Source organism: Gigantopelta aegis, chromosome 12 (assembly GCF_016097555.1).
Source record: "Gigantopelta aegis isolate Gae_Host chromosome 12, Gae_host_genome, whole genome shotgun sequence".
Taxonomy (NCBI): domain Eukaryota; kingdom Metazoa; phylum Mollusca; class Gastropoda; order Neomphalida; family Peltospiridae; genus Gigantopelta; species Gigantopelta aegis.
The window spans coordinates 19,192,900-19,220,697 of NC_054710.1; the positions used below are offsets into that span (position 1 = coordinate 19,192,900).

General features: G+C 41.5%; 1 protein-coding gene across 1 annotated transcript in view; it reads right to left on the reverse strand.

Annotated features, from left to right (window-relative positions):
- Nucleotides 1-216: 216 nt before the first annotated feature.
- Nucleotides 217-27,798, reverse strand: part of LOC121386703 — a 40,352-nt gene continuing 12,770 nt past the window's right edge. Inside the window, exons 5-10 of the mRNA XM_041517697.1 lie at nucleotides 27,554-27,614; nucleotides 20,039-20,073; nucleotides 15,344-15,412; nucleotides 10,447-10,579; nucleotides 9,647-9,817; nucleotides 217-1,277 (exon numbers count right to left, since the gene is read on the reverse strand). Of these exons, the coding sequence (XP_041373631.1) occupies nucleotides 466-1,277; nucleotides 9,647-9,817; nucleotides 10,447-10,579; nucleotides 15,344-15,412; nucleotides 20,039-20,073; nucleotides 27,554-27,614 (1,281 nt within the window). The 3' untranslated portion in view covers nucleotides 217-465. The remainder of the gene's footprint in view (nucleotides 1,278-9,646; nucleotides 9,818-10,446; nucleotides 10,580-15,343; nucleotides 15,413-20,038; nucleotides 20,074-27,553; nucleotides 27,615-27,798) is intronic.

Below are 27,798 nucleotides of genomic sequence, written 5' to 3' on the forward strand. Positions count from 1 at the left end.
TTAAAGTCCAAAATACGCTGAAGTCTGGATCTGGCGAGTGTCGTAAGGTCAATTTTAACTCTTGGGGGATACAACAAGTGTTGCCTTTGGTTTGCTAATATAAATAAGAGTGCCATGGCAAGTTGCTAGGATACCAAAGGAAATGTTTCCTTCAAAAGATGTGTATGACAGCATCTTAAGGCAAGACAGTAATTTTCAACAAATTCAGATCACACCAGTTGTTTAGGCTTTTACCAGAAAAAGGTATTTTCAGAGATTTTAAAATGAAGACTGTTTAGGCTTTTAGGTTTTTTCAAATAATGTCTGTTTAGGCTTTCACAAAATAACAGTTATCGTCAGTGATTTCAAATCATGTTTGTTTAGGCTTTTACAACTAGTTATTTTCAACAATTTCAAATCATGTCAGTTGTTTAGACTTTTACATCAAGTTATTTTCAGTGATTTCCAGTTTTCAACAATCTCGAATCACGTCTGTGTAGGCTTGAACTTGAGGAGTGCAACGGGAATACAGAATGGGTTCAAGGTCAAGAGTCGCGGCTTCTCCAAAGTCTCTCGTTGCCATGGCTTTGTGCCGAGGGGTTTGTCGTCCTGTTTGCAAGTTGACAATTTCCGCTTTCTCGGATTAGGAGTTGTCTGTCCTGAATCTGATGTACTGGCAATTTCTGTCGACTGTTTTGTAGTCAGATTAGTGTCGGAGATCTCCTGGGACCCGTTTTCAAAAGCATCAGTTTGGGATGGAGTTATGTCCTCTGTATCTGGCTTACTCTGTGATACAATTTTATCACTTGACTGTGATGTAGAAGTTATGTCACATGACATCTTTCTATCAGTATCGCATGACTGTGATGGCATTACAAGAGTTACATCCCCTGAATCTGATGGTATCTGTGATTCATTTTCAGCAACATCATTCGATGTGACAGTTGTGTCCCCTGAAGCTAGCACGGTTGCCGGAGTTATGTCCCCAGAATTTGATGGCCTCTGTGATCCGTTATTAAAATCACATGACTGTGGTGTAGGAGTTGCATCCCCTGAAGCTAGCACAATTGCAGGAGTTATGCCCCCTGAATTTGATGATCTCTGCGATCGGTTTTGATTAAAATCACTTGACAGTAATGTTGCATCTCCTGAATCTTGCGTGGTTGTACTTGTACTGGGAGCTTGGGCTGGAACAGACTGATCTGATGATGGGTTAACATTGGAAGGGTTAACTGTCTCAGCTGTACCTTTTTTTCGTCTTCGTCCATCCGAATTAAGTCCAAACTCTTCTGGAAATTCTTTAAAAAATAGAAGAAAAGCTCAATGACACTTCAAACTTTGGCTATTTGTTTATTTTAATAACAGAGAGAGAGAGAGAGAGAGAGAGAGAGAGAGAGAGAGAGAGCAAGAATAGCATTCGGCCTTGCATCAGACAACTTGATATATTTATCAAACACCGCGTTATGTATAGGATTTTTCGATATATTTATCAAACACCGCGTCATGTGTAGGATGTTTCGATATATTTATCTAACACTGCGTCATGTGTAGGATGTTTCGGTATATTTATCAAACACCGCGTCATGTGTAGGATGTTTCGGTATATTTATCAAACACCGCGTCATGTGTAGGATGTTTCGGTATATTTATCAAACACTGCGTCATGTGTAGGATGTTTCGATATATTTATCAAACACCACGTCATGTGTAGGATGTTTTGATATATTTATCAAACACTGCCTCATGTGTAGGATGTTTTGATATATTTATCAAAGACCACGTCATGTGTAGGATGTTTTGATATATTTATCAAACACGGCGTCATGTGTAGGATGTTTCGGTATATTTATCAAACCCTGTGTCATGTGTAGGATGTTTTGATATATTTATCAAACACCACGTCATGTGTAGGATGTTTTGAAATATTTATCAAACACTGCCTCATGTGTAGGATGTTTTGATATATTTATCAAACACCGTGTCATGTGTAGGATGTTTTTATATATTTATCAAACACCGTGTCATGTGTAGGATGTTTTGATATATTTATCAAACACCGCGTCATGTGTAATGTGTAGGATGTTTTGATATATTTATCAAACACTGCCTCATGTGTAGGATGTTTTGATATATTTATCAAACACCACGTCATGTGTAAGGTGTAGGATGTTTTGATACATTTATCAAACACCGCATCATGTGTAATGTGTAGGATGTTTTGATACATTTATGAAACACCACGTCATGTATAGGATGTTTTGATATATTTATCAAACACCGTGTCATGTATAGGATGTTTTGATATATTTATCAAAAACCGCGTCATGTGTAGGATGTTTCGGTATATTTATCAAACACCACATCATGTGTAGGATGTTTTGATATATTTATCAAACACGGCGTCATGTGTAGGATATTTCGGTATATTTATCAAACACTGCGTTATGTGTAGGATGTTTTGATATATTTATCAAACACTGTGTCAAGTGTAGGATGTTTTGATATATTTATCAAACACTGCGTCATGTGTAGGATGTTTTGATATATTTATCAAACACCGCGTCATGTGTAGGATGTTTTGATATATTTATCAAACACGGCGTCATGTGTAGGATGTTTCGGTATATTTATCAAACACTGCGTTATGTGTAGGATGTTTTGATATATTTATCAAACCCCGTGTCATGTGTAGGATGTTTTGATATATTTATCAAACACCACGTCATGTGTAGGATGTTTTGATATATTTATCAAACACTGCCTCATGTGTAGGATGTTTTGATATATTTATCAAACACCACGTCATGTGTAGGATGTTTTGATATATTTATCAAACACCGCATCATGTGTAGGATGTTTTGATATATTTATCAAACACTGTGTCATGTGTAGGATGTTTCGGTATATTTATCAAACACCGCGTTATGTGTAGGATGTTTCCGTAATGATTTAATCTTACTGGAATAATGCAGAGAAAGCTTTGTACGTCTAGCACCCAAACAAGGTTCGTGTGCATCAACGTACAAGCTCTCAACAGTGTTTCAACAAAGACATTTCTATTTTCAGTTGCCAGACCTCGTACCCAACTGCATTATGCTTTACTAAATGTAACCTGTGCATTGCATGGGAAAGTTTAGATGGAGCTTGGTGAAATTTCATTGCTGTGTATATAGTCACTTCTATGTTAAGTGGCAAATATGGCCACCTCCATTGCAGTTGTAATTATTATGTAATTCATATTTGTACACAATATTTAGCAAGATGTGTGTACTGTAGTCGAGTTGACCTGAACACAAAGTGATCCTTGTGATTTTCGGCATCGGGTGAGTACAAAGAAGGTTGTTGGCAGTGCAGATGAAAAGAGAAGATGCAATCAGTTGAAAAAGCCTTATGTATTATAGTACATGTATTGATATACATGTCCTCATATGTCTAACTGACTGCAACCATTTTAACATCTTGTTTTTCTTTCTTTCTATTATCTTACAAGTTGTTTTTCTTAATGACAGCACTAGAGCACGTCAACCATTTTGTAATTCTGACATATATCATCTTAAGACAGGAAATCTGGTCTGTGGGATGGGGAATTCCTTGCTACTAATAGAAAAAAGTAGCGTGTTTCCTCTCTAAGACTATATGTCACAATTACCAAAATGTGTGTCATCCAATAGCCGATGATTAATAAATCAATGTGCTCTAGTGGTGTATTTACACAAAACAAATGTTTAACTGAAATCTTGATGCTATACTGAACATTTAAGTATATGGGATGGTGAGGGGGGTGCACCTCTTAACTGGAGAAAATTATCGAAATTAGGCAAAAACAAAAGAGATATTCGGACAAAATGAGCTGGCCTGAAATCTTTTCACCATGTATTTCCATCATTCTACCCACAATATTAGTTGTAATCCATATAAAAATGAGTAGTGATTCATTTGCAATCCTATATAGCTGCTTGACAACAATGCTAATATGAATAAATGGAGAAAACTTGGAGTGTTTTCTCTTTTATAGATACATTACCTGTCCTCAAACAAGTGCACCTCCCCCCCACGCAAGTGGTCTGGTCTGAACATCCCAACAGCCAATGGGATGGCCTAAATTCTTCTACTGCATACTGCTCTCTAGTTCCGGTCACATGACTGTAACTTCCTTCTTTTTCCCTCAGCGCATCGCACGGAGAACAGGAAGCGGGGAGGCCCGGGCGGGATGAATCTTGAGGACAGGTAATGTATCTATAAAAGAGAAAACACTCCAAGTTTTCTCCATTTCTTTTCACATTACCTGTCCTCAAAAAGTGCAGCATTCAACAGATGGTGGTGGGTGCCAAAATCCGTAGATGCTTGTGATAACTCCCCAACTGGAAAGAGGCTGACTAGTGGAAGAATAAGGCCAACCTTGGTAAGCTCTCCCCCTAGGGATGCCTGTCACAGACCAATGCAGGTGATGTTAGTAACAACAACCAGAATGGTGGCATCCGTCAGCAGTGGCAGGTACGGCTCCTAGAACACATGGACCAGGAGGCGGAAGCCACATCTCATGCTGGTTCTGACAGGGTGGGAAGACGTAGCCACCAGGGATGCAGGTGTTAGGTAACCCTCACGTATTGAAGTGTTATAGTTTTTCAATAACAAGCGACAACCTAATGAGGTGCATCCGTCAGAACATTGAACAAAACAAGACCCCCGAGTGTTTTCTGTCTAGTACACCAAAGATCTGTTAGTTCAATAACGACAACCAATAACCACATGCAGTGCAGGGTAAAGGTTATCGAGACAAAAGTTCTGGCACCAGTACATGAACTGTGCAAAAGAACAAAAGTCTAAGCAATCCTCATCTGTCGATTCGATGGACATCTCGGTATGCAGCCCAGAATCAGACAGACATCAACGGCGACGAGGACGGCTTGTATTCAACAGAGTCTGTGCAGCAACAACCGGACCCAGATGATGGAACCCCTCAACGTCTTCTGTGGAGACATCCCTCAGATAATAGTTGGCGAAGATGGAGTCCGTAGCCCAGAACCAACCAGTGATAATGTGCTGAATGGGTGTGTTGCAGTGCAGGGACATCGTGGCAGCCAAGGCACGGAGTTCATGTGGATTAGAAGCAGACGGAGCAGGTAAACCCTCCTTCTGATAGGCGGTCAGGATAGAAGACCGGATCCAGGTGGCCACCGTGTTCTTGGTAAGATCCCTCAACCGACTCTGGTTACAGGAGAGGAAAAGTCTTTTGCAATGTTGTCGAAAAGATCTGGTCCTCTCGATGTACTGGTGCAGGGCTCTAACAAGGCACAACGCCAAGTCCTCAACGTCCGCTGGACCAACGATAGAGGAGAGGGCCTGCACAGCATACGAACGAGGCGCTTGGTCTGGTAACTGATTCTTTGCAACAAAGTTCATGAGTAACCCCAAGTTGACTGCACGCCGATCTCGGTGAAAACGTACGAAGTCTACATCAAGAGCATGGAGTTCTGAGACACGGGCAGCCGTGGCGAAACCGAGTAAAAACACTGTCTTCCGCATCAAGTCTTGCAGGGAAGAGGATTCGATCGGCTTATAAGGTGCGGTCGATAACACTCGTAACACCAGATTCAGGTCCCATCTTGGTGGCCGAAACCGGTGTACTTGATCTTCAAGGCGAAACCCTTTGATCATCTTATGGATCTCAGGAATACCCGATAACTTCGTTCCAGTAGTGACATCACGAACAGTAGCGATGACCGAAACGTACCCAGCGATGGTAGACCCCTTCAATCGTAAAGTGGTCCGCAGATACAGCAAAAAAATCAGCAAGACAAGGTATTTGAATCGTCTGAGGGTAGAGTTTTTTGCCGGACACACCATCGGTGAAGACAAAGCCATCTGACGTTGTAAGCCGCAGTAGTAGATGATCTGTGCGCTTTCAAAATGGCCGCCGTAGACTGTGAAGAAAAACCTTTCTTCCTCAAACTCTTGGAGATACAGTCCACGCATGCAGTTGGAACAACTGCGGATGTGGATGGTATAGTCTTGACGTGGGATGCAGCAACAGATGATCCCAGTCTGGCAACGATAAAGGATGTGGATCGGCAAGACGTATTAGATCTGGATACCACATCCTGGATGGCCACATCAGAGCAATGAGTAACAGGCGACAATGGTACAGCTGAAACCTCTGAAGCACCCTTGGAAGGAGGATTGGTGGAGGAAAAGCGTATGCGTCCATCTGTTCCCAGCTGATGGCCAATGCGTCGAGATCCAGAGCTTCGGGATCCGGCACCGGAGACACGTAAACCCTCAGCTGATGGTTGAATCGTGTGGCGAAAGGATCGATGTTTGGTGTGCAAAGTCTGTCGCACACCCATCGAAACGCTTCGGGATGGAGCATCCATTCCGTCGGATGTGGAGACAACGGCCGAGACAGTGTGTCGACTAGTACATTGGAAACCCCTGGAATATGGCGAGCCCGAAGTTGCAACGGAATCTCGTCAACCAGCTTGTAGAGACGATAAGTCAACTGCAGCAGACTGCTGGAGTGGGTTCCGCCCCGACGGTTGATATAAGCCACTGCAGTGGTACTGTCTGTGGCTACCATGAGAGAGGCGCCTGACGGCATCTCTTGCCAATGAAGGATGACGTAACTGCCAACATCTCCAACAGGCTGATGTGTAGATCGGCTTCATCTGGAAACCACAGCCACCAACAGGGACTGGACTGCAAGGCGACTGGTAACCGGATCAGCAAATCTGCGTTATTGTACTGAATGCATGGATTCAGAAACAAACTACGCTACATGCCCGATATACCTGGAAGTGAAGCAACGCAAAACAGCAACCGGCTAAAATCCACGGTCGTCACACCACCCGGTGCGAAACAGCAGCAGAGACCATCTAGACAGCATCGATCACGAACTCTGGCGGTAACAACAGTGAACGTCAGTGAGTTGATAGGCCGCAATGATCCCCGTACCACGCGATGGCAACTGGATAACTTCCGGAACCAGCAGAAGTAGCGACTGTCTTGCATCGCCACCGGATATAGAGAACGATCTGCTCAATGTCGCTGAACCTTCCTCGAACATCGGTGCACGGGATCTCAACACAAGTGACCGGACCAGTAGACTGTCTTCGTCACCAACCCGGAATGCTTGTAACGTCGAACCCCTTCACGGCAAAGAGCCGTATGTAGACCACAGGTCTGCCAAGATTACCGGCTTGTGCTGAAAGTCGAGAATGGATCGCTTCAGGCAAGTCGGTTGACGATAGTGTGCAATCGTAGTGCACATCGACGTCACGGAAGATATAAGGTAGACCAACATCAAAGTCGACGGCTGGAACAAGGCATATCCTCTGGCATCCTGCACATGAGGAGTTATGGTCGCCATGTACATGTACGCTGAACTGAAGCCATCGACAGGACGTGCCAATCTGTAAGTTCTAGGAAGACGTCTGGTCCCGCCGGAAACAGCGTCATCCAAAGCCGGCGCCACACCGTTGAAGGATAGGTTGAAGACGGGAGACAATCAATCACAGCCATGTGGGTCACTGCGTCCGGATCTTTTATAATGGAAGGTGCCGACGCATCATCTGGAAAATCAGTCAGTAACCTGGCACAGGCACTTCGATCCAATGTACTGGCTGCAATCGGTAACACGGACCGTGGACGGTCCCGTCAGGAGCCGGTGTAACCCTGGACGCTGCACCACTTCGATCGATCACGGGACGACGGTACCGAACGGTGAGCCGATGACGCAGCAATCTTCCAGTTCGTTACAGGGCTCCGTCTGCTTGCTGGAACAACGATCCGCACGGGCCGGTTACTGGTAGCCGTGTAAACCGACGGGGGCTTGTGGCAGCCAACAATCGAATGCCGACATCTGCCGGTGGAACCTCCGTGGCAATCATCGAAACCGGACCCTTCTTGGCTGAAACAGGTGGATGGGCCAGCGGCGGTAGCATATCAGATATGACAGCCAGACAATCCCTCAGTGACAGGTGGTCCGCCGCATCCAGATCTTCCAGCACCGCAAGAACCGATACATCATCAGAAAGTCACGTAGCACCCGTGAACAAGCCAGTCGCTCTGGTCATGGCCCGATGGAGATACCGGAGAACCGGACTGTGGGCGGTCCCGTGTGGATACCAAAGAACGGATGACCACATCGTCGTTGGATGTGGCAAGGACGGCAACATGTCGTAGACGGCCGCCAAGCAATCCCTCATAGTCATATGGTCCGTAGAGTCGGGCTCTTCAATGACAGATGCCACAGGCGCTTCATCACCAAGTCTCGTAGAACTCGAGCACAGGTCAATCGATGTACCGTAATGGAAGCCGCCGGTTAACCGGACCGTGGATGGTCCCATCTAGCCCTCGGAGGCCTTGGAAGCCACATCGACTGAAGGTTGGCGCTGACGATCTGTGGAACCCGTAGGGAGCCATACAGGTCATGTGGAACAGCTACGGTCCCGGCTCTGATGCGCCGAAGAGGACTTCCCCGCCGAAGATCGGTGAGCCTTGGAATCCGTGGAGCGTCTATCTGAATGAGCCGGCTTCTTAGAGGGCTGCGTAGAGACCGCAGGCCTGTCATCCGAAGTCTTAGGTATCGGTGGAGCTGAAGAAGCCGCACCCCCTGAAGAGGGGACTGGAACCGGACCTGACCCCGAACCCGCCGGTTTGGGTAAGGTCGCCATTGACGCCATTGTTTCTTCCTGCATGATCGGTAGAATTGAACGTAACACTTCCACCACGGAGTCAGCAATCGAAGGCGAAGATTCCACCTTCTTGGTCCTCGAAGATTCCACCTTCTTGGTCCTCGCTGACACCACCTTCAGGTAAGCCGCGAACTCGACATCAGACAAGCCCGCACAAAGGTCGCATCTAGAAGTGAGGCCACACGAACACGACAACCTGGACACAAGTCATGTGGGTCGCCGCCGGCACTAACTTCTTGCAGCGTAACGCGCTCGAACTAGTCGCCTGAACATTATCAGATATGATAACAGTAATTTTTCAATCTGTGAAAAGAAAGAAAAACCAACCATAACACAAATACAAAGCCGGTAAATTCGTCCGACACGACAACCGGCGATATAACAACATTTCATGTAATTAACACTTGGCAAGTCAAGCGAAATACGCGAAAGACATACGAAAGCTAACGAAAGCTAACGAAAATTAAGGTGAAAAACATTTCACCCAAACACAAAGCCAGTCAACACGACAACCGGCAATATAAACAACATTTCATGTAATTAAACGCTTGGAAAGTCAAGCGAAATACGCGAAAAGAACATACGAAAGCTAATGAAAACGAAGGTGAAAAACATTTCACCCAAACACGAATACAAAACCAAAGGTCTTATAAAAAAGTTGACTCCAAACAGAGCCAAGCAAAAGGACGTCCAGACTCTTTAGCGAAGAGAAAAAGAAGGAAGTTACAGTCATGTGACCGGAACTAGAGAGCAGTATGCAGTAGAAGAATTTAGGCCATCCCATTGGCTGTTGGGATGTTCGGACCAGACCACTTGCGTGGGGGGGAGGTGCACTTGTTTGAGGACAGGTAATGTCTATAGAAATGTTGTTATCCAGATTCGGGCATTTTTATTTAATTCAGGCAAAAATCAGCCTGTGCCCCAGCCAAAAAGTGAGCCCGTATGCCTATGTGTAACAAGATAGAAATGGTCACCATTTAGAAAAGCTTTGTTCTGCCCCTTCACGATTTGCGGGAGGCGGTTGATGTCGTATTTGGCCTTGAGCCGTGCGTACTTCCACGTCAAAACCTTCTCCTTGTCGGTCGTGTCACACCCAGTCAGCTTCTGCGTCACACCCTTCAGCAGCTCGAGCATCACAGCATTTTCTGAATCACCAAACACAGGAGAGAACAAAGATGAATACAACATCAGTGTTTGACTATTGACCAGTTCGCAGGGATCAAACTTAAGAATTTGTTTCCCACGGCAATTTTAAAAAGAATTGCCATGGGTGAAATGTCCCACCGACGGCAATTTATAAGCATGACTGAAAGATTATTTTGCTGTATGTAGACACATTTCAAACGTGCAAATGTTAAATACTGGCAGATAATGTACACTAGGTGTATACATTTTGCCACTGTTGAGGAGCTTTACAGACAGCACAATTTATATCTCAATGATGGCAATTGCCGTTGGTGCTGTCATTAAGTTCTAGCCCTGATTTTGTGACTAACATATATGAGAGAGAAAGAGAGAGAGAGAGAGAGAGAGAGAGAGAGAGAGAGAGAGAGAGAGGGAGGGAGGGAGGGAGGGAGGGAGGGAGAGAGGGAGGGAGGGTAGGGTAGAGAGAGAGGGGGAGAGAGAGAGACAGACAGAAAGTGATGGGGAGAGAGATTGAAGAAAAAGAGGGGAAAAGAGGGAGTCATGAAATGGTCTCTCTCACTCTTTAGACAGTGTTAAAACGAACCCCGCTTCCCGTGAACCATGTTTCCATGACTACTGTGGTGCGTACCGACTGGTGTGAGGTCCGGGAGGTCTCCACCGCGTAGAGTTGCTGCGATATAGCGGTACAGACGTCGGTAGCTAGGTCGTTTCTTCGACACAGTCTCAGTCGCGTGCTCATACTTCCCAGCCACACCCATCACCTGAGTGGAGAAATTGCATTTAAAGGCGCTCAGTCATGGATGGTTAATCTAATTAATGACCCAACAAAGTATTATATGACAATATATACCTTCATTTGTACCTAAACGTACTTTATTGAACCATCTACATAACCACCATATCCCACTTATTATTTACATTTTATCAAAATAATTGACGGTCCATAATTCAGAGAAAAATAACGGCTTTTTGTAGTACAGAGGTGTGGCGTATTATTTTGAGTCACGTGACGGGCATCCCTCGAATAATTGCAGTGTCAAAACAATTTACCAAGCTTGTATAACGAGAACGCTTGACCGTCCTCTGCGACGTAGGGTAAATAGAAAAAAGAAAGAAAATAAGTTATTAAAAATTAATAGAAACATGTAATGAATGACAAGCTTATACATTAATTTATTTTAGTAACAGAAGCATGTTAAATGTCGACAATCCCGACTAGTTAGCCCTTTGCATCTGTAGGTAAATTTATCATTAGTCATACGTGAAAAACTCTAAACATCTGGATCACAAACACCTTCATTTTCCACCTTGTCAAATTCATTATTATGCAAAATATGCCACAATAGCTGACTTGGGATAGGAATTGTTACATTTTTAAAGAATACTCTGAACTAGATGACATTTATATACGATGTGGCTATATATACGACGGCCGTGCATATAGCCTCTGCTAACGAGGGCTGGCTATATTCACAGAATAAATGTATATAGGCAGTAAATAAGTATTTGATTGATCCATATTACCATCTGAAAGAATACATACTAAGTACTGTACGAACAGTGCATTTTCTAAACAGGAGGGGAGGATGATTACATATGAATCTAGCAGACCCTTTTGTGTACGTTTTCAAGAGACATATTGTCTCTACAGTACTTAAAAAAAACACCCCCAATAATAACAATAAATAAATAAATAAATAAATAAAAATGAAAAAAAAAGAATTATCAGCTGCTGAGATAGATTATCTGAAAGAGAAACTAAATACGGACAGTACACAAACTAACAAAAGGGCTTGAACTTAATAATTTTTTACTGATTGCAATTTTGAGGCTGCTTACATAAAAAAAATTAAAAAGTTAATTTTACCGCAAATAAATATGAGTAAAAGATTATTTTGCTGTATTTAGTCATATTTCAAATGCGCAAAATTGCAAGGGGCAATAAAACTCAATTTTTTTTTTTTATACCAGTAATGCTGAGACCACTCCTGGGTCCCCCCTCTAAATTTATGTAATGTTTCTGTCACAACCACCCCCACCCAGCCCAAAGCGATGTGATTTTACCAACATTATAATACATGTATAATAATAATAATAATACACAATTATTATTATTATTATTATTAACCTACTACAAGCTTTTTGGGGTGGAGGGGGCTGTGTTTTATCGGGGGGTGGATTGGCTATAAAAACGCAAGATTAACGTGTGTGCACACACACAAACGGCAGGCTGAACTTGTCTCTGCACGTAGAATTGGATTCAACTGGGTCAAGTAATAATTAAGCCAACCTCTGGACAGCAAAACATGCAACAGTATACTGTTTGTTTTTTAAGCTATACATTAAACCGAATGACCACTTTGCGAATCAGTCAAAATAATTTGCAAATGTTCAATGAAAAATGACTGGCTGGTCGTAGGCCACACTGGCGATGCTGGAAAACATGTTATCCATTTTCGAATCAAGCACTATAGCGTTGTAACCGTCTAGACTCTCTCCCCTGCTAAATTCCACGCACACGTGCCTGATAATAATAATAATAATAATAATAATAATAACTGGTGAGTTCATGTTCCGACTGTTTATTATTTTATTTCAGTGTATTCGCAGTTATTTTTGTCATCAAATAATATATTTTTTTATTATTTGCCATGTATATAGGTGGCCCTCATTTGCCAAGTCTCTATACACAGCGGTCGTTTATATAAAATTCAAAAATACGTTATACGGTCACTACGAGTCTGTTTTGCCATATTTTTTATGACTTTTCACAAGAAGAGTTTCCAATTTTAAAAATGAAGCATGTCATGGAATTCCCTCGATCGTAGTTCAATTAAAATGTTTTGGATCATACAATAACTAGGTTTGGTATTCCAAATGAATGTAATTTCCATTTATAATCCATATTGAGAGAAATAAGGCCCACTATATCAGTGACCGAGTGCCTTTAAAGGCATACATACACTCACAGATTTAGAGGTACATTCATTTGGAACACCAAATCTTGTTATTAGTGTTCGAAATACTGCATGCTTACCGGTACCTGAAAAAATGCACATAGAAATTCCAAAATGCAGATAGTTATTTGAACATCATACAATCTTTGCAGGTAGGGTTTTGTTCCTCACTCGGTGAATACATTTAAACAATGTCATTTTGTTTTGTTCACAATCAGTGTTTTTCACCACCCTTAATTTTGTTTTCTGTCTGGGTTCTTCGCCCAAGCTGGAGCGTCTAAAGAAAATGCAATATTCCGAAAATGTTTCGTTTAGCAAAAGCAAAAACCCTTTCTGAACTCAGAAATACCTTTTGGCATTGATCAGTATTGCATATCCCGAGATCGAGAACTTTCGATTTGTTCCATTAGGTGGTTCTCTCTTCAGCAAACAGGTTCCCAAAAGCGACAGTAAGTGACAAAAGTGGCACCATCACTTTGCCTTCGATACACCATAAATATAACATATCTATCCGTAAAAATATTTTTATAGTAAATTTACAGATGATACAATTTCTTGCTTTCATCTTTTAAAACTTTTTAAACTAATCCTTGACAGTTGTGTTACTAAAATACTAAAAAACATTCAATGTGAAACTGCTATTTAGTTTGATGTTTTTGAATGCATTCCAGTGTTTGAAAAAAATAATGATATTAGTGCAATGTAAAGTACATGTACTTCAATCCACATCTGTGACGTCACACTATTGTTCAAGGTGTAGATTATTTTTCAAGAATCAACACCTGTGAAACAATGCAATTTGAACGTTTTATGAGTTCGGGACAGAGATTCGAACCCACTACCGACAGAACTTGTACATTGTAAACAAGTACAATGCTTTAGCCCATGAGGCCAAGCATCTGCATCATCAAATGAACATGTAATTAAGCCTTCTAAACCTGATACTAGTGATAGTAATATATTCTGGCGGAACACAGTGAAGATTGTCGGAAACTAAATCGGAAATCAGAGCTTATACGTTTAGCACATGCATCACACTTAATGCAAGCTATCCACTGCTGAAGTTTTCTTGACCGAATCGTTCAGGTTAGGTCTGAAAGGATCCTACCATTTTGGGTTATGAGTTTTGTAAATATATATTCTTTGCCATTTTAACCAATATTTTCATTAATAAAGATCAAATAGAAGTTAATTTATCAGTCACATAATTTTTTTATATGAATAATGGATTATGTCGGAGAATACACGGTTAACTGTTGATTCTTCCAAAAAAAAATTCAAGAATCGACAGTTAACCGTGTATTCTTCATTACATATTACATGTATTTTAATTTTACAAAATGGATCTTAACTGAAATTAGGGTAAAATATGTTATATTTATTGTGTACAAGGCCAAAATAAGGTGCCTCAATTTCTTGTCATTTCCCATAATCAAACTTGTGGAGAATGGAGTGCTCGAGAACATATTCATTGTGGCAATCCTATGTACTATGTGATGGGCACATGGTTTTGTAGACCTGTGCCCCATTCCACGAAGCGATATTAGCACTGAGTTCACCTTAAGTGCATTATAGGTAGTTATGCACTTACGGTTATCTTAGGGCTAAGATCGCTTTGTGGAATGGGCCTAATTCACAAAGGTCTCTTAGGCATCCTCTTTGCAAGTGTTTAGCATAGCACTGCAAGATTACCAAGTTGCGAGAGTTTAGTGAATTAGACCCCAGAAGTACACATAGAAGGACAAGTGTTTGCATTCTCTTGCTAGACTGCTTTTTTGTGTGGCTAATAATAGTTATATCTGGCTGAGAGAGCGATCATAACCGTTCAAATGTCCGTCTATCTCTCCATCGGCAGAGTATTCGGGTTAGCACCAATTCCATGTTTTCGCTATACAGTTATCTCTGACTGAGAGAGCGATCATAGCTGTCTAAATACCCATATAACTCTTGAACGGCAAAGTACTCAGGCTAGGTATAAACAAAAAGAATCATCCACAAACTGTGTTTGCAGATATCGATAGTCCCATACCCAGATGAATGTAAAAGAAATAACAGACAATCTTTAGAATTCAATTTAAATCATACTGACTACACATGTAATAATAATGTTTAAAGCATTTAATGTTTTATTTAACAACGCACTCGACACATTTTATTTACGGTTATATGGTGTCAGACATATGGTTAAGGACCACACAGATATTGAGAGAAAATCCGCTGTCGCCACTTCCTGGCTACTCTTTTCAATTAGCAGCAAATGATCTTTTATATGCACCATCCCACAGACAGGGTAGTACATACCACGGCCTTTGATATACCAGTCGTGGTGCACTGGCTGGAACGAGAAATAGCCAAATGGGCCCACCGAAGGGAATCGATCCCAGACCGACCGCGCATTGAGCGAGTGCTTTACCACTGGGCTACTTCCCACCCCACCATGATACAAAGTACCAAATTGAACATAAAGTGACGTTATCAGATATGATGTTCCCTGACATTATTTTTATGTTCATTGAGAAATGAACAAACTCCCATTGCTATGGCTAGACCAATAAACTATAATCTCACCCGAGCGATGCCACTGGAATGGTCGATACTGTCATAAAACACTATATCTTCTGCTAAATTCAACCAGGGCTGAAATGAAAATAAGAAAATAAGTGGTCATTCAATACCCATCATGTTACAAGATACAAAAGTTAGGTCTTATGGGTGTACAAATGCCAAAGATGATAATAGTTATGATATGTAGCTACATGTGAGCTGCTAAATGCAGCATTTCAATCAACACAAATAAAGGAAGCAAGGAAGGAAATTGTTTTATTTAACGACACTCAACACATTTTATTTATGGTTATATGGCGTCGGACATATGGTTAAGGACCACACAGATATTCAGAAAGGAAACCTGCTGTTGCCACTTCATGGGCTATTCTTTTCAATTAGCAGCAAGGGATCTTGATATGCACCATCCCACAGACAGGGTAGCACATACCATGGCCTCTGATATACCAGTTGTGGTGCACTGGCTGGAACAAGAAATAGTCCAATATGTCCACTGACTGGGATCAATCCTAGAATGACTATGCATCAAGCGAGCACGTTACCACTGAACTATGGACTTGCAAAATCATCCCCACAACAGTAACAAAAAAATTGGTGAATTTGTTTTACCCTCTTATACATGTACATGTAAGACGACCCCCAAAGTTATAAAATAATTAGTGAATTTTTTTTTAAAGGGACACGCCCTAGTTGTTAACCATTACGCCGTTGTTTTTCGCTATTAAACCCATTTTCTCACAAATAAAATTGCACTTTACTTACATTTTATTATTTAGAATATACATTTCCATTCACCTGAAGTGTTTTTTGGTAATCCTAGTGTTTGTAATACCACAAAATGCATTTTTCGTATTTCTTAAAAACACACGCGCGTCTGAGAAAAAAACGTTGAGCAGACAAGGTCTAATCTATTTTTAGAGGGGATCTTCCCATTTCAACGTCACAGACATTGGTATACCACGTGACCATTATCATTTTGGTTCGGTTTGTTTTCTCGTGCACGGTTCGCGCAATCAACATCTGATTTGTTGTCGTTTGCTTGTCTTTCATTTGTGAGGTTTTTCTTCACAGTTCGTGAACAGTTTTATTAACAATAAAGTTAAGACAAGTAAGTATCTCAATACAAAATGTTACAAACCCTTAAAACCAATAAGTCTTACAATATCTGGAGAGGACAGAACAGTTGGAACATGCCCAGGAGGGGTGAAAGGAACGCACCCCAAGTCTGTGTGCACTCTGGGAAATTTGTCGTGACATAAGCATTTCTGTGCTTCGAGCGACATCTACCGGTGACATCAGAATACTAACTTTTAAAATTATTTCAAGTAACTGGGTCACGGGGATTCCCATGGTATTTATCAATATAAAACCTGCTTTTTCACTCTATTTTATAAAAACGTTATCCAAGTGTGTTACAGTTTTGTAGATTAACCAAAATTAGAATTAATTTTAATTAGAGTGAAAGTTTGTTTTGTTTAACAACAACAATAGAGCACATTGATTTATTAATCATCAGCTATTGGACGTCAAACATTTAGTAATTTTGACAGTCACAGAGGGAAGACTGCTACACTTCTTCATTAGTAAGGGATCTTTTATATGCACCATCCCAGACAGGACAGCACATACCATGGCCTTTGATATACTAGTCATGGTGCACTGGCTGGAACGATAAATAGCCCAATTGACCCACTGACAGTGATCGATCACAAAGCGACCGTGCATCAAGCAAATGCTTTATCACTGGGCTACGTCCCGTCCCTTGAGTTATAGGCGAAGATATACACATGTATGTTTTATATACTAGTATATATATATATATATATACAACAGGATTTAACGAATTAGGTGATAAAATCTGTAGTGAAATAAAAATTTCAAATAACCCAACAGACAACATGGTTGCAGATTTAAAATATGTAGACATTTTTTAATTAACTTGTTAAAGTTTAACTTTGTTTTATGTAAGGCCAAAACAAAAAAATAGGTGTGTTTCCGGTCGACCGACCGTCCCTAGTTTTACCCCCCGACCCTAATTTTTTTTTCTCTTAAACTGAAAAAAAAAAAATTAATAATAAAAAAAAAAAAGAAAAAAAAAGAAGTAAAAATAAAAGAGGACAACATCACCAAACAAGAGTATTTCCTTCCTTGCACATTGTTTACGTATTATTATATACTACTCAAAAGAAGTTAAGGGTCAAAGGAACTTTTTGATAATTTTCGGAAGTATGTTTTTTTTAGGCCAGATAGGGTTAGAATATTAACCGTTGTGTTGTCAATTGAACTAAAGACATCACATTATTAAGGGGCATGCAATCATTGCCCTTATCTTTAGAAACTTTTTTAGTTAACCCAGATTTCCTTTTCATGGATTTGAAGCAAAAACATAGTCAGACTAAACTGACAACCTGTCTCGATACACCCACTGTGACACCTCGTGCACCATGTACACGTGCTTAGCATGAGTGTAATTCAATGCATGCCAATTTTAGCAATAAAAGGGATGAGCATTTTCCTTTCATCATCACTTTAAATTTGAAGATGGTTCGATGACAACTCAGTTTGCAAGACAGGGGAAGGGCCATTGGCTGGCTACAAGATGGACACACTCAAAGATCTGTGGCTCACCGTCTAAATGTAAGCCAAAGTGTTATCGGTAGACTCTGGCAGAGGTTCAGGACGACTAATTCTATTCAGAATCGCTCCCATTCTGGAAGACCACGATCAACAACAGCACGAGAAGACCGTTTCCCGATGATAACGGTGTTGCGACAGCATTTTATGACCGCACGGCGTCTTCGTGATCAACTCAACAGCGGCTACATGCAACAATGTGTCTGCGAGACCAAGGTTTGCGATGTCGACGTCCTGTAGTCCGACCACAGCTACTTGCCCGTCACAGAAGGGCTCACCTTGATTGGTGCAAACGTCATATCCGGTGAAACCGTGGGCAATGGGCAGAGACATTATTCACAGACGAGTCACGGTACTTGCTCCAGTTCAATGATGGCCGGGCTCGTGTTTACCGTTGTTAAGGAGAAAAATTTGCTGATGTTAACGTTGTTCAACATCTACCATTTGGAGAAGGAAGTGTAATGGTGTGGGCGGGCATATCCATGAATCACAGAACCCCTCTGTATGTCATTAATGGAAATTTGACTGGTCATCATTATCTCAACGAGATTGTTCAACCTTTTGTAATTCCACTTCTGTAGCGGATTGGACCAGGAGCTTGGTTCCAGGATGACAACGCAAGACAACGCAAGACCTCATCATGCCAGGATGGTGACCGACTTCCTGCAGCAGCAGAACGTTCAGCACATGGATTGGCCTGCATATTCACAAGACTTATCACCCACTGAGCATGCGTGGGATGAACTAGGGCATCAACCTCCAGCAACTGGCTCAGCCAATGCCTGGTTAACAGCATGCGCCAACGTTGTCAATAATGTGTGAATGCTAATGGTGGCTACACCAGTTGCTGACGCTTCTACTACATGTGTGAACATCATTTTTGGGGGTGCATGACTTTCTCCATCTGGGTAGTAAACTAGTTTCCAAGCAAAGGTTTTTTGTTTTGTGTTTTCTGTTCTTGAGACATCAAATAAATAATTTGTCATTAGTCGTCACAATTTTAGCATATTAGCTTATTTTTATTTGCACAAATATGTTTGACCCTTAACTTCTTTTGAGTAGTATACGATACATTTTGCACATGTAATTCCTTTCCGAAAAACATTGAGAAATTATGGAAAAGCTTTTGTAATAGAGTTCCTTCCCCTGATTAGCTACCACCGAACAGCTTGGTCGGTCACGGAAGTAACCGAATGTACGAACATAGCCTTGATACAGGTTATTTCGATTAAATATAATCGTATCAATTCAGCTTAATTCTCGTCTTCACTTAAATCAACAAGTCTTATTATTAATGCATCTCAAATGTTTGCATAAAGTATTTAAATTAAGAACAACGAAAATTAATACGAATGTCCCATTAATTTAAGGAAATACACAAACAGTGCATACCAATACTACTACTACTACAATAACAATAATGATAATGATGATAAATAATAATAATAATAATAATAATAATAATAATTATTATTATTATTATTATTATTATTATGATAGTATTCAATTTAAAAAAAAAAAAAAGAAAAAAAAAAAAAGAAAAAAAAACCAACCTACCTACCTACCCTAATTTTGGGGGGGATGCAATCGGAAACATACATATTTTTTTTTTTTTTGCCTAATGTAACCATTAGAGCACATGTCAAAAATCAGCTATTAGATGTCAAACATCAGCTATTAGATGTCAATCATCAGCTATTAGATGTCAAACATCAGCTATTAGATGTCAAACATTAGGTAATTCTGACATATGGTCTTAGCAGCAACAGATCTTTTATATGCACCATCTAACAGACCAGATAGCACATACCACGGCCTCTGATATACCAGTTGTGGTGCGTAGGCTGGAACGAGAAATAGCCCAATGGGTCCACCGATGGGGATCAATCCTAGATCGACCGCACATCATGTGAGTACTATATCACTGGGCTCCGTCCTGCCTCGAATTAGCTCTTTAGCAAATTATGTACATTAAAGAAATATTTTCATCAAATAACAGTTTAATTCACAATTGGTGCAAGACAGCATAAACCCTGCTATAACAATGTTGTACACAGCACTTACGTCTATTGTGGTCGTGGCATCCATAATTTCTTTATCTGAAAGAAAATGAAAAGAAAATGAGATTAAATACAACTAGCAACAAGCAGCAAATCAAAAGAGTTAATTTGTTTGGTTTAACGACACCACAGGGCCTGAAATAGCAATCCATCTTTTACACCTAGCAAGTGAGATTTGATTTAAACAATATTTATTTCTGTTTATATTAACAGATGGGATTGGTCAACAAGCATAGCCTATATAAAAACCTTTCCCTAGATTATACAATTGAATATTAACTGGTCAACATAGAAAGTACAAGATATGCATTTAGTGTAGTCCTGTTTCTTTGTACAGCGATTGGTGAGATATCGCACAGATAGTGTGTAAAGCATCAAGCTGGATATTTTCTAACTGCTCTGATAGATAAAGGGTACAGTTATCCCAAATAATGTCAGCATAATCAAAGACTGGAAGAATAAATGAACAATATATTTTTTCTATACACTTTCTACATACCTGGTATTTTAGCGAGTGGAGAAAATTTGTCATTTTGCTTGTTTTTTCTATAATGTTCTGGATATAAAGATACCATTCGCCACTGTTTTGGAATGTTAATCCTAAATGTTTGTGATGGTCAGTTTCATTCACAGTAACGTTATCGAGGTACAATTTAGATTTTAAAAATGGCATATTTTTTCTAGTAAATGTCATAGTTTCGGTTTTTAGGGGACTGAATTTGACGAGTCAACATTTTGCCCAGTCATTTATATGTTCTAAGACTGACTTCATAATCTTTCTACATTCTTCAGGATTTTCTACAGTAATGTACAGTGAAGTATCATCGGCAAATAATCCTCTATTAGAATTTATCTCTTTGACAATATCATTAATATATATTAAAAATAAAAGAGGTCCTAAGACGGAGCCTTGGGGTACGCCCGCGGGGAGATGTTTATCCAATGAGTAACCTTGTAAAACTACACGTTGCTGTCAGTCTGTTAAGTAGTGTTTAAACCAGTCCAATCAATTATTTGTGATACCTACAGACCTTAATTTGTAAACTAGACCTTTATGCCAAACTCTGTCGAATGCCGTACTCATTTCACAGAATATTGCTCTTACTTCTTTACCTTGATCTACATGTATGGCTTGACATATACAGTTGTAAAAATCAATTAGCTGGTTTACTGTAGAATCAACAGGGATAAAGCCGGACTGAAAGTGAGTAATTACATTATTGGCAGTAAAAAAATTAAACGTGTTTAAAGACACATTTTTCAAATACCTTTGATATGTTACTTAACAGAGATATCGGTCTATAATTGTTTATATCACGAATACTGCCCTTTTTATGGATTGTTGTAACACTAGCTTTTTTTCAAAGGATTGGGAAGTACAAGGTTGATAATGATAAATTGAAAAGAAGAGTTAAGTGCTGGCAAAGTTCTTTAGACAATATTTTAAGCAGTTTGTTACTAATAAGATTTAAAATGTCTTCGATTTTTGTTCTTTGAAGTTCAATACATGTAGTACGAAGCAAATTTGTTTCAATTTCTAAGTCTTGGATGTCCACATTAGGTTCATTTAGCGTCGCCTGCTATACAAAGAAATTGTTAAAAAGCATTTACTACGTCATTTCGCTCATTAATGGATACATTATTAATTAGTAGACTTGGTACCACTGGACTGGCAGAACCTCGTTGCTTTATATAAGAAGACACTAATTTCCACCATTGCTTATCATTAACATTGCCTTCATCAATATTTGCATCTAATTTGTTATAGTAGTCAGATTTTACTTTTCTAATTTCGGTGCTGGGTTTGAAACTGCCCAATCATGTAATTTGCATCTCTTTCTGATTTGTTTTCTTATATTTCCATTCATATTATCTTTCAGACGAATTACAACGTTTTTGTATGGGATAAAGCATTTTGCTGCATTTAAGATAATATCTGTTACTTTAGTAACAATGTTGTCGACGGAGTCGTTATAAAAAATGGGGTCCCAATCAAACTCAGAGAAACATGTTTTTAGACCGCAGGTATCTCTGTAAGGGAATAATCCCACAGTGTTCGTCGCAATGTGTGGATTACATTGTGATTACCATTGTTATGAAGCTCAATAGAGACTGGCGAGTGGTCATTACAGAAAGGAGTCGGCACGTTAACGCATTTTACATGATGGAGACAAGAAGCAAATATCAGGTCTAAAGTACTTTTACTGGTTTCTGTGATTCTTGTTGGCTTGTTGATTAATTGTGTCAACTGAAATCGAGTACACAAGTGATTTATTTTTTAGTTAAAATATTCAAACATGTTTGCATTAAAATCACCAACAATTAGCATGTTGTCGATAGGGTCATCTATTCCGTCATTAAAAGATTCTTCTATTAAATTCCAAATGTCACCTGAAGTGAATGGAGCTCTGTAACAAATACCGAGTGGTAACTTGCAATTGTCACCTGAAGTGAATGGAGCTCTGTAACAAATACCGAGCGGTAACTTGCAATTGTCACCTGAAGTGAATGGAGCTCTGTAACAAATACCGAGTGGTAACTTGCAATTGTCACCTGAAGTGAATGGAGCTCTGTAACAAATACCGAGTGGTAACTTGCAATTGTCACCTGAAGTGAATGGAGCTCTGTAACAAATACCGAGTGGTAACTTGCAATTGTCACCTGAAGTGAATGGAGCTCTGTAATAAATACCGAGTAGTAACTTGCAATTGTTATAGTTTAGTTTTACCCAAGGGTGGGACATAGCCCAGTGGTAAAGCGCTCGCTCGGTCTGGGATCGATTCCCGTCCGTGGACCCATTGGGCTATTTCTCGTTCCAGCCAGTGCACCACAACTGGTATATCAAAGGCCATGGTATGTACTACCCTGTTTGTGGGATGGTGCATATAAAAGAACCCATGAAGTGGCAACAGCGGGTTTCTCTCACAATATCTGTGTGGTCCTTGTGTCTGACGCCATATAACCGTAAATGAAATGTGTTGAGTGCATCGTTAAATAAAACATTTCTTTCTTTTTTAGTTCCACCCAAATAGCTTCAAGACTAGGTATGTTCATTTCAGTTCTTTGTTTAGAGATAATAATATGTTTTTTAATGTAGACTGCTACACCACCCCAGGTATTTACTAGTCTATCTTTACGATAAGGTTCTTTGTAGCCTTTGATCAAGATCCTGTCGCTGGAAATATGTTGATTTAAATGGGTTTCGGTAACTGCTATTATATCACAGGTGTTCATTTCGCTTTTGATCAAATCAAATATTTGTATACAAACCACTAACAATAGAGATATTTGGGATCGGGCCTGGCTTTTTGTGAATATCCCCAGCCATGAATAAAAGGAGAAGGACTGATATTGCACCCCTCTTTCCCCAGCAATGATAACACAAATACAAGAAACTAGTCATCAGATCAACCGCATGCTTTCCTGCTGTACAGTTATAGAAGAGCCACACTCTTGCCCGATATGTTACTATATCAACCGGCATCAAATACTGTGAATACAAATATATCAAACATGGGCAAAACGGGGGCCATGCTTACTATTGTTATATTATTGGTGAGAGCAAAATGATGACAAAACCATTCCAGACATAACAAAAAAGCAAAGAAGTTACACTGTATGACAGTGTATGGAGAATAAAACAAAACAGGTATATATTAGTGGTTTATTAGGGGTTTCCATGGTAAGATAGATGCTGGACTGGTTTGGAATATTGATCTATTCTGTGATTCTAACAAGCAGCTACTTTAAGATATAATTTGTGTACCTAGTGTAGACAGACAGACACACATAAATACATATTATATACATAGAGATGACAATATTAAACAAAAGAGAAATATGGTTAGTAGGTAACGAAGTAGGTACTAGCAGATAGATCGCTAACTAGATAAACAGATGAACCTCCACCACATACCCACCCACCTCCCCCACCCACTCCGTCCAAAAAATCATAAAAAATTGCAGGTAATTTTTCAAGAGACAACTCTATGTATGTTCAAGAGACAACTGTATGTATGTTCAACTATATGTATGTTCAAGAGACAACTGTATGTATGTTCAAGAGACAACTGTATGTATGTTCAAGAGACAACTGTATGTATGTTCAAGAGACAACTGTATGTATGTTCAAGAGACAACTATATGTATGTTCAAGAGACAACTGTATGTATGTTCCAGAGACAACTATATGTATGATAATCACATCATGTGATTCTGTAATATTTTAATTTTATAATGTTTTAAAATACATCTCAGAGGTCCTAATTCTCCACACTCTGTCCCTAACCCTCCACTCATCCTGTGTTGCCTTATTTTCCCCACTCTGTCCCTAACCCTCCACTCATCCCGTGCTGTCCTTATTTCACACACTCTGTCCCTAACCCTCCACTCATCCCGTGTTGTCTTATTTCCCACACTCTGTCCCTAACCCTCCACTCATCCCATGTTGTCCTTATTTCCCACACTCTATCCCCAACCCTCCACTCATCCTGTGTTGTCTTATTTCCCACACACTGTCCCTAACCCTCCACTCATCCCGTGCTGTCCTTATTTCCCACACTCTGTCCCTAACACTCCACTCATCCTGTGCTGTCCTTATTTCCCACACTCTGTCCCTAACCCTCCACTCATCCCATGCTGTCCTTATTTCCCACACTCTATCCCTAACCCTCCACTCATCCTGTGTTGTCTTATTTCCCACACTCTGTCCCTAACCCTCCACTCATCCCGTGTTGTCCTTATTTCCCCCACTCTGTCCCTAACCCTCCACTCATCCCGTGCTGTCCTTATTTCCCCCACTCTGTCCCTAACCCTCCACTCATCCCGTACTGTCCTTATTTCCCACACTCTGTCCCTAACCCTCCACTCATCCTGTCCTTATTTCCCACACACTGTCCCTAACCCTCCACTCATCCCGTGCTGTCCTTATTTCCCACACTCTGTCCCTAACCCTCCACTCATCCCGTGCTGTCCTTATTTCCCACACTCTGTCCCTAACCCTCCACTCATCCCGTGCTGTCCTTATTTCCCACACTCTGCCCCTAACCCTCCACTCATCCCGTGTTGTCCTTATTTCCCACACTCTGTACTTACCTTCCACTCATCCCATACTGTCCTTATTTCCCACACTCTGCCCCTAACCTTCCACTCATCCCGTGCTGTTCTTATTTCCCACACTGTCCCTAACCCTCCACTCATCCCGTGTTGTTCTTATTTCCCACACTGTCCCTAACCCTCCACTCATCCCGTACTGTCGTTATTTCCCACCCTGTCCCTAACCTTCCACTCATCCCGTACTGTCGTTATTTCCCACACCCTGTCCCTAACCCTCCACTCATCCCGTGCTGTCCTTATTTCCCACACCCTATCCCTAACCTTCCACTCATCCCGTACATCCTTATTTCCCACACCCTATCCCTAACCTTCCACTCATCCCGTACATCCTTATTTCCCACACTCTGTCCCTAACCCTCCACTCATCCCGTGCTGTTCTTATTTCCCACACTGTTCCTAACCCTCCACTCATCCCGTGCTGTTCTTATTTCCCACACTCTGTCCCCAACCCTCCACTCATCCCGTGCTGTTCTTATTTCCCACACTCTGTCCCCAACCCTCCACTCATCCCGTGCTGTTCTTATTTCCCACACTGTCCCCAACCCTCCACTCATCCCGTGCTGTTCCTATTTCCCACACTCTGTCCCTAACCCTCCACTCATCCCGTGCTGTCCTTATTTCCCACACTCTGCCCCTAACCCTCCACTCATCCCGTGTTGTCCTTATTTCCCACACTCTGTCCCTAACCCTCCACTCATCCAGTGCTGTTCTTATTTCCCACACTCTGTCCCTAACCCTCCACTCATCCAGTGCTGTTCTTATTTCCCACACTCTGTCCCTAACCCTCCACTCATCCCGTGCTGTCCTTATTTCCCACACTCTGTCCCTAACCCTCCACTCATCCCGTGCTGTCCTTATTTCCCCCACTCTATCCCTAACCCTCCACTCATCCCGTGCTGTCCTTATTTCCCACTCTGTCCCTAACCCTCCACTCATCCCGTGCTGTCCTTATTTCCCACACTGTCCCTAACCCTCCACTCATCCCGTGCTGTCCTTATTTCCCACACTGTCCCTAACCCTCCACTCATCCCGTGCTGTTCTTATTTCCCACACTGTCCCCAACCCTCCACTCATCCCGTGCTGTTCCTATTTCCCACACTCTGTCCCTAACCCTCCACTCATCCCGTGCTGTCCTTATTTCCCACACTCTGCCCCTAACCCTCCACTCATCCCGTGTTGTCCTTATTTCCCACACTCTGTCCCTAACCCTCCACTCATCCAGTGCTGTTCTTATTTCCCACACTCTGTCCCTAACCCTCCACTCATCCAGTGCTGTTCTTATTTCCCACACTCTGTCCCTAACCCTCCACTCATCCCGTGCTGTCCTTATTTCCCACACTCTGTCCCTAACCCTCCACTCATCCCGTGCTGTCCTTATTTCCCCCACTCTATCCCTAACCCTCCACTCATCCCGTGCTGTCCTTATTTCCCACTCTGTCCCTAACCCTCCACTCATCCCGTGCTGTCCTTATTTCCCACACTGTCCCTAACCCTCCACTCATCCCGTGCTGTCCTTATTTCCCACGCTGTCCCTAACCCTCCACTCATCCCGTGCTGTCCTTATTTCCCACACTGTCCCTAACCCTCCACTCATCCCGTGCTGTCCTTATTTCCCACACTGTCCCTAACCCTCCACTCATCCCGTGCTGTCCTTATTTCCCACACTGTCCCTAACCCTCCACTCATCCCGTGCTGTCCTTATTTCCCACACTCTATCCCTAACCCTCCACTCATCCTGTGCTGTCCTTATTTCCCACACTGTCCCTAACCCTCCACTTATCCCGTGCTGTTCTTATTTCCCACACTCTATCCCTAACCCTCCACTCATCCCGTGCTGTCCTTATTTCCCACACTCTATCCCTAACCTTCCACTCATCCCGTGCTGTCCTTATTTCCCACACTGTCCCTAACCTTCCACTCATCCCGTGCTGTCCTTATTTCCCACACTGTCTCTAACCTTCCACTCATCCCGTGCTGTCCTTATTTCCCACACTGTCCCTAACCCTCCACTCATCCCGTGCTGTCCTTATTTCCCACACTGTCCCTAACCCTCCACTCATCCCGTGCTGTCCTTATTTCCCACACTGTCCCTAACCTTCCACTCATCCCGTGCTGTCCTTATTTCCCACACTGTCCCTAACCTTCCACTCATCCCGTGCTGTCCTTATTTCCCACACTGTCCCTAACCCTCCACTCATCCCGTGCTGTCCTTATTTCCCACACTGTCCCTAACCCTCCACTCATCCCGTGCTGTCCTTATTTCCCACACTGTCCCTAACCTTCCACTCATCCCGTGCTGTCCTTATTTCCCCAACTCTGTCCCTAACCTTCCACTCATCCCGTGTTGTCCTTATTTCAAGCAGGCCACATTTCTTTTGGCTGGTCACTTAATTGTTTTTTTTACCTTTTTTCCTTCCTTCTGCCTTGAATGTGCCGGCCTTTATTCGGACAATCTCTTGTTCAATCTAAAATAAAGGTATAATTAATAATCTAAACGAGATCGAAATTAACAAATATTTCCACAGGCTTGGGAGACCAGCAGCATAGAAACGTTACCACTCCCCATTAGAGATTGAAGTGGGTTATGAAAAAACCAACAAATCGGGATATTTTACTATTGGTGGTACTATTTCTCATTTCAGCCATTGC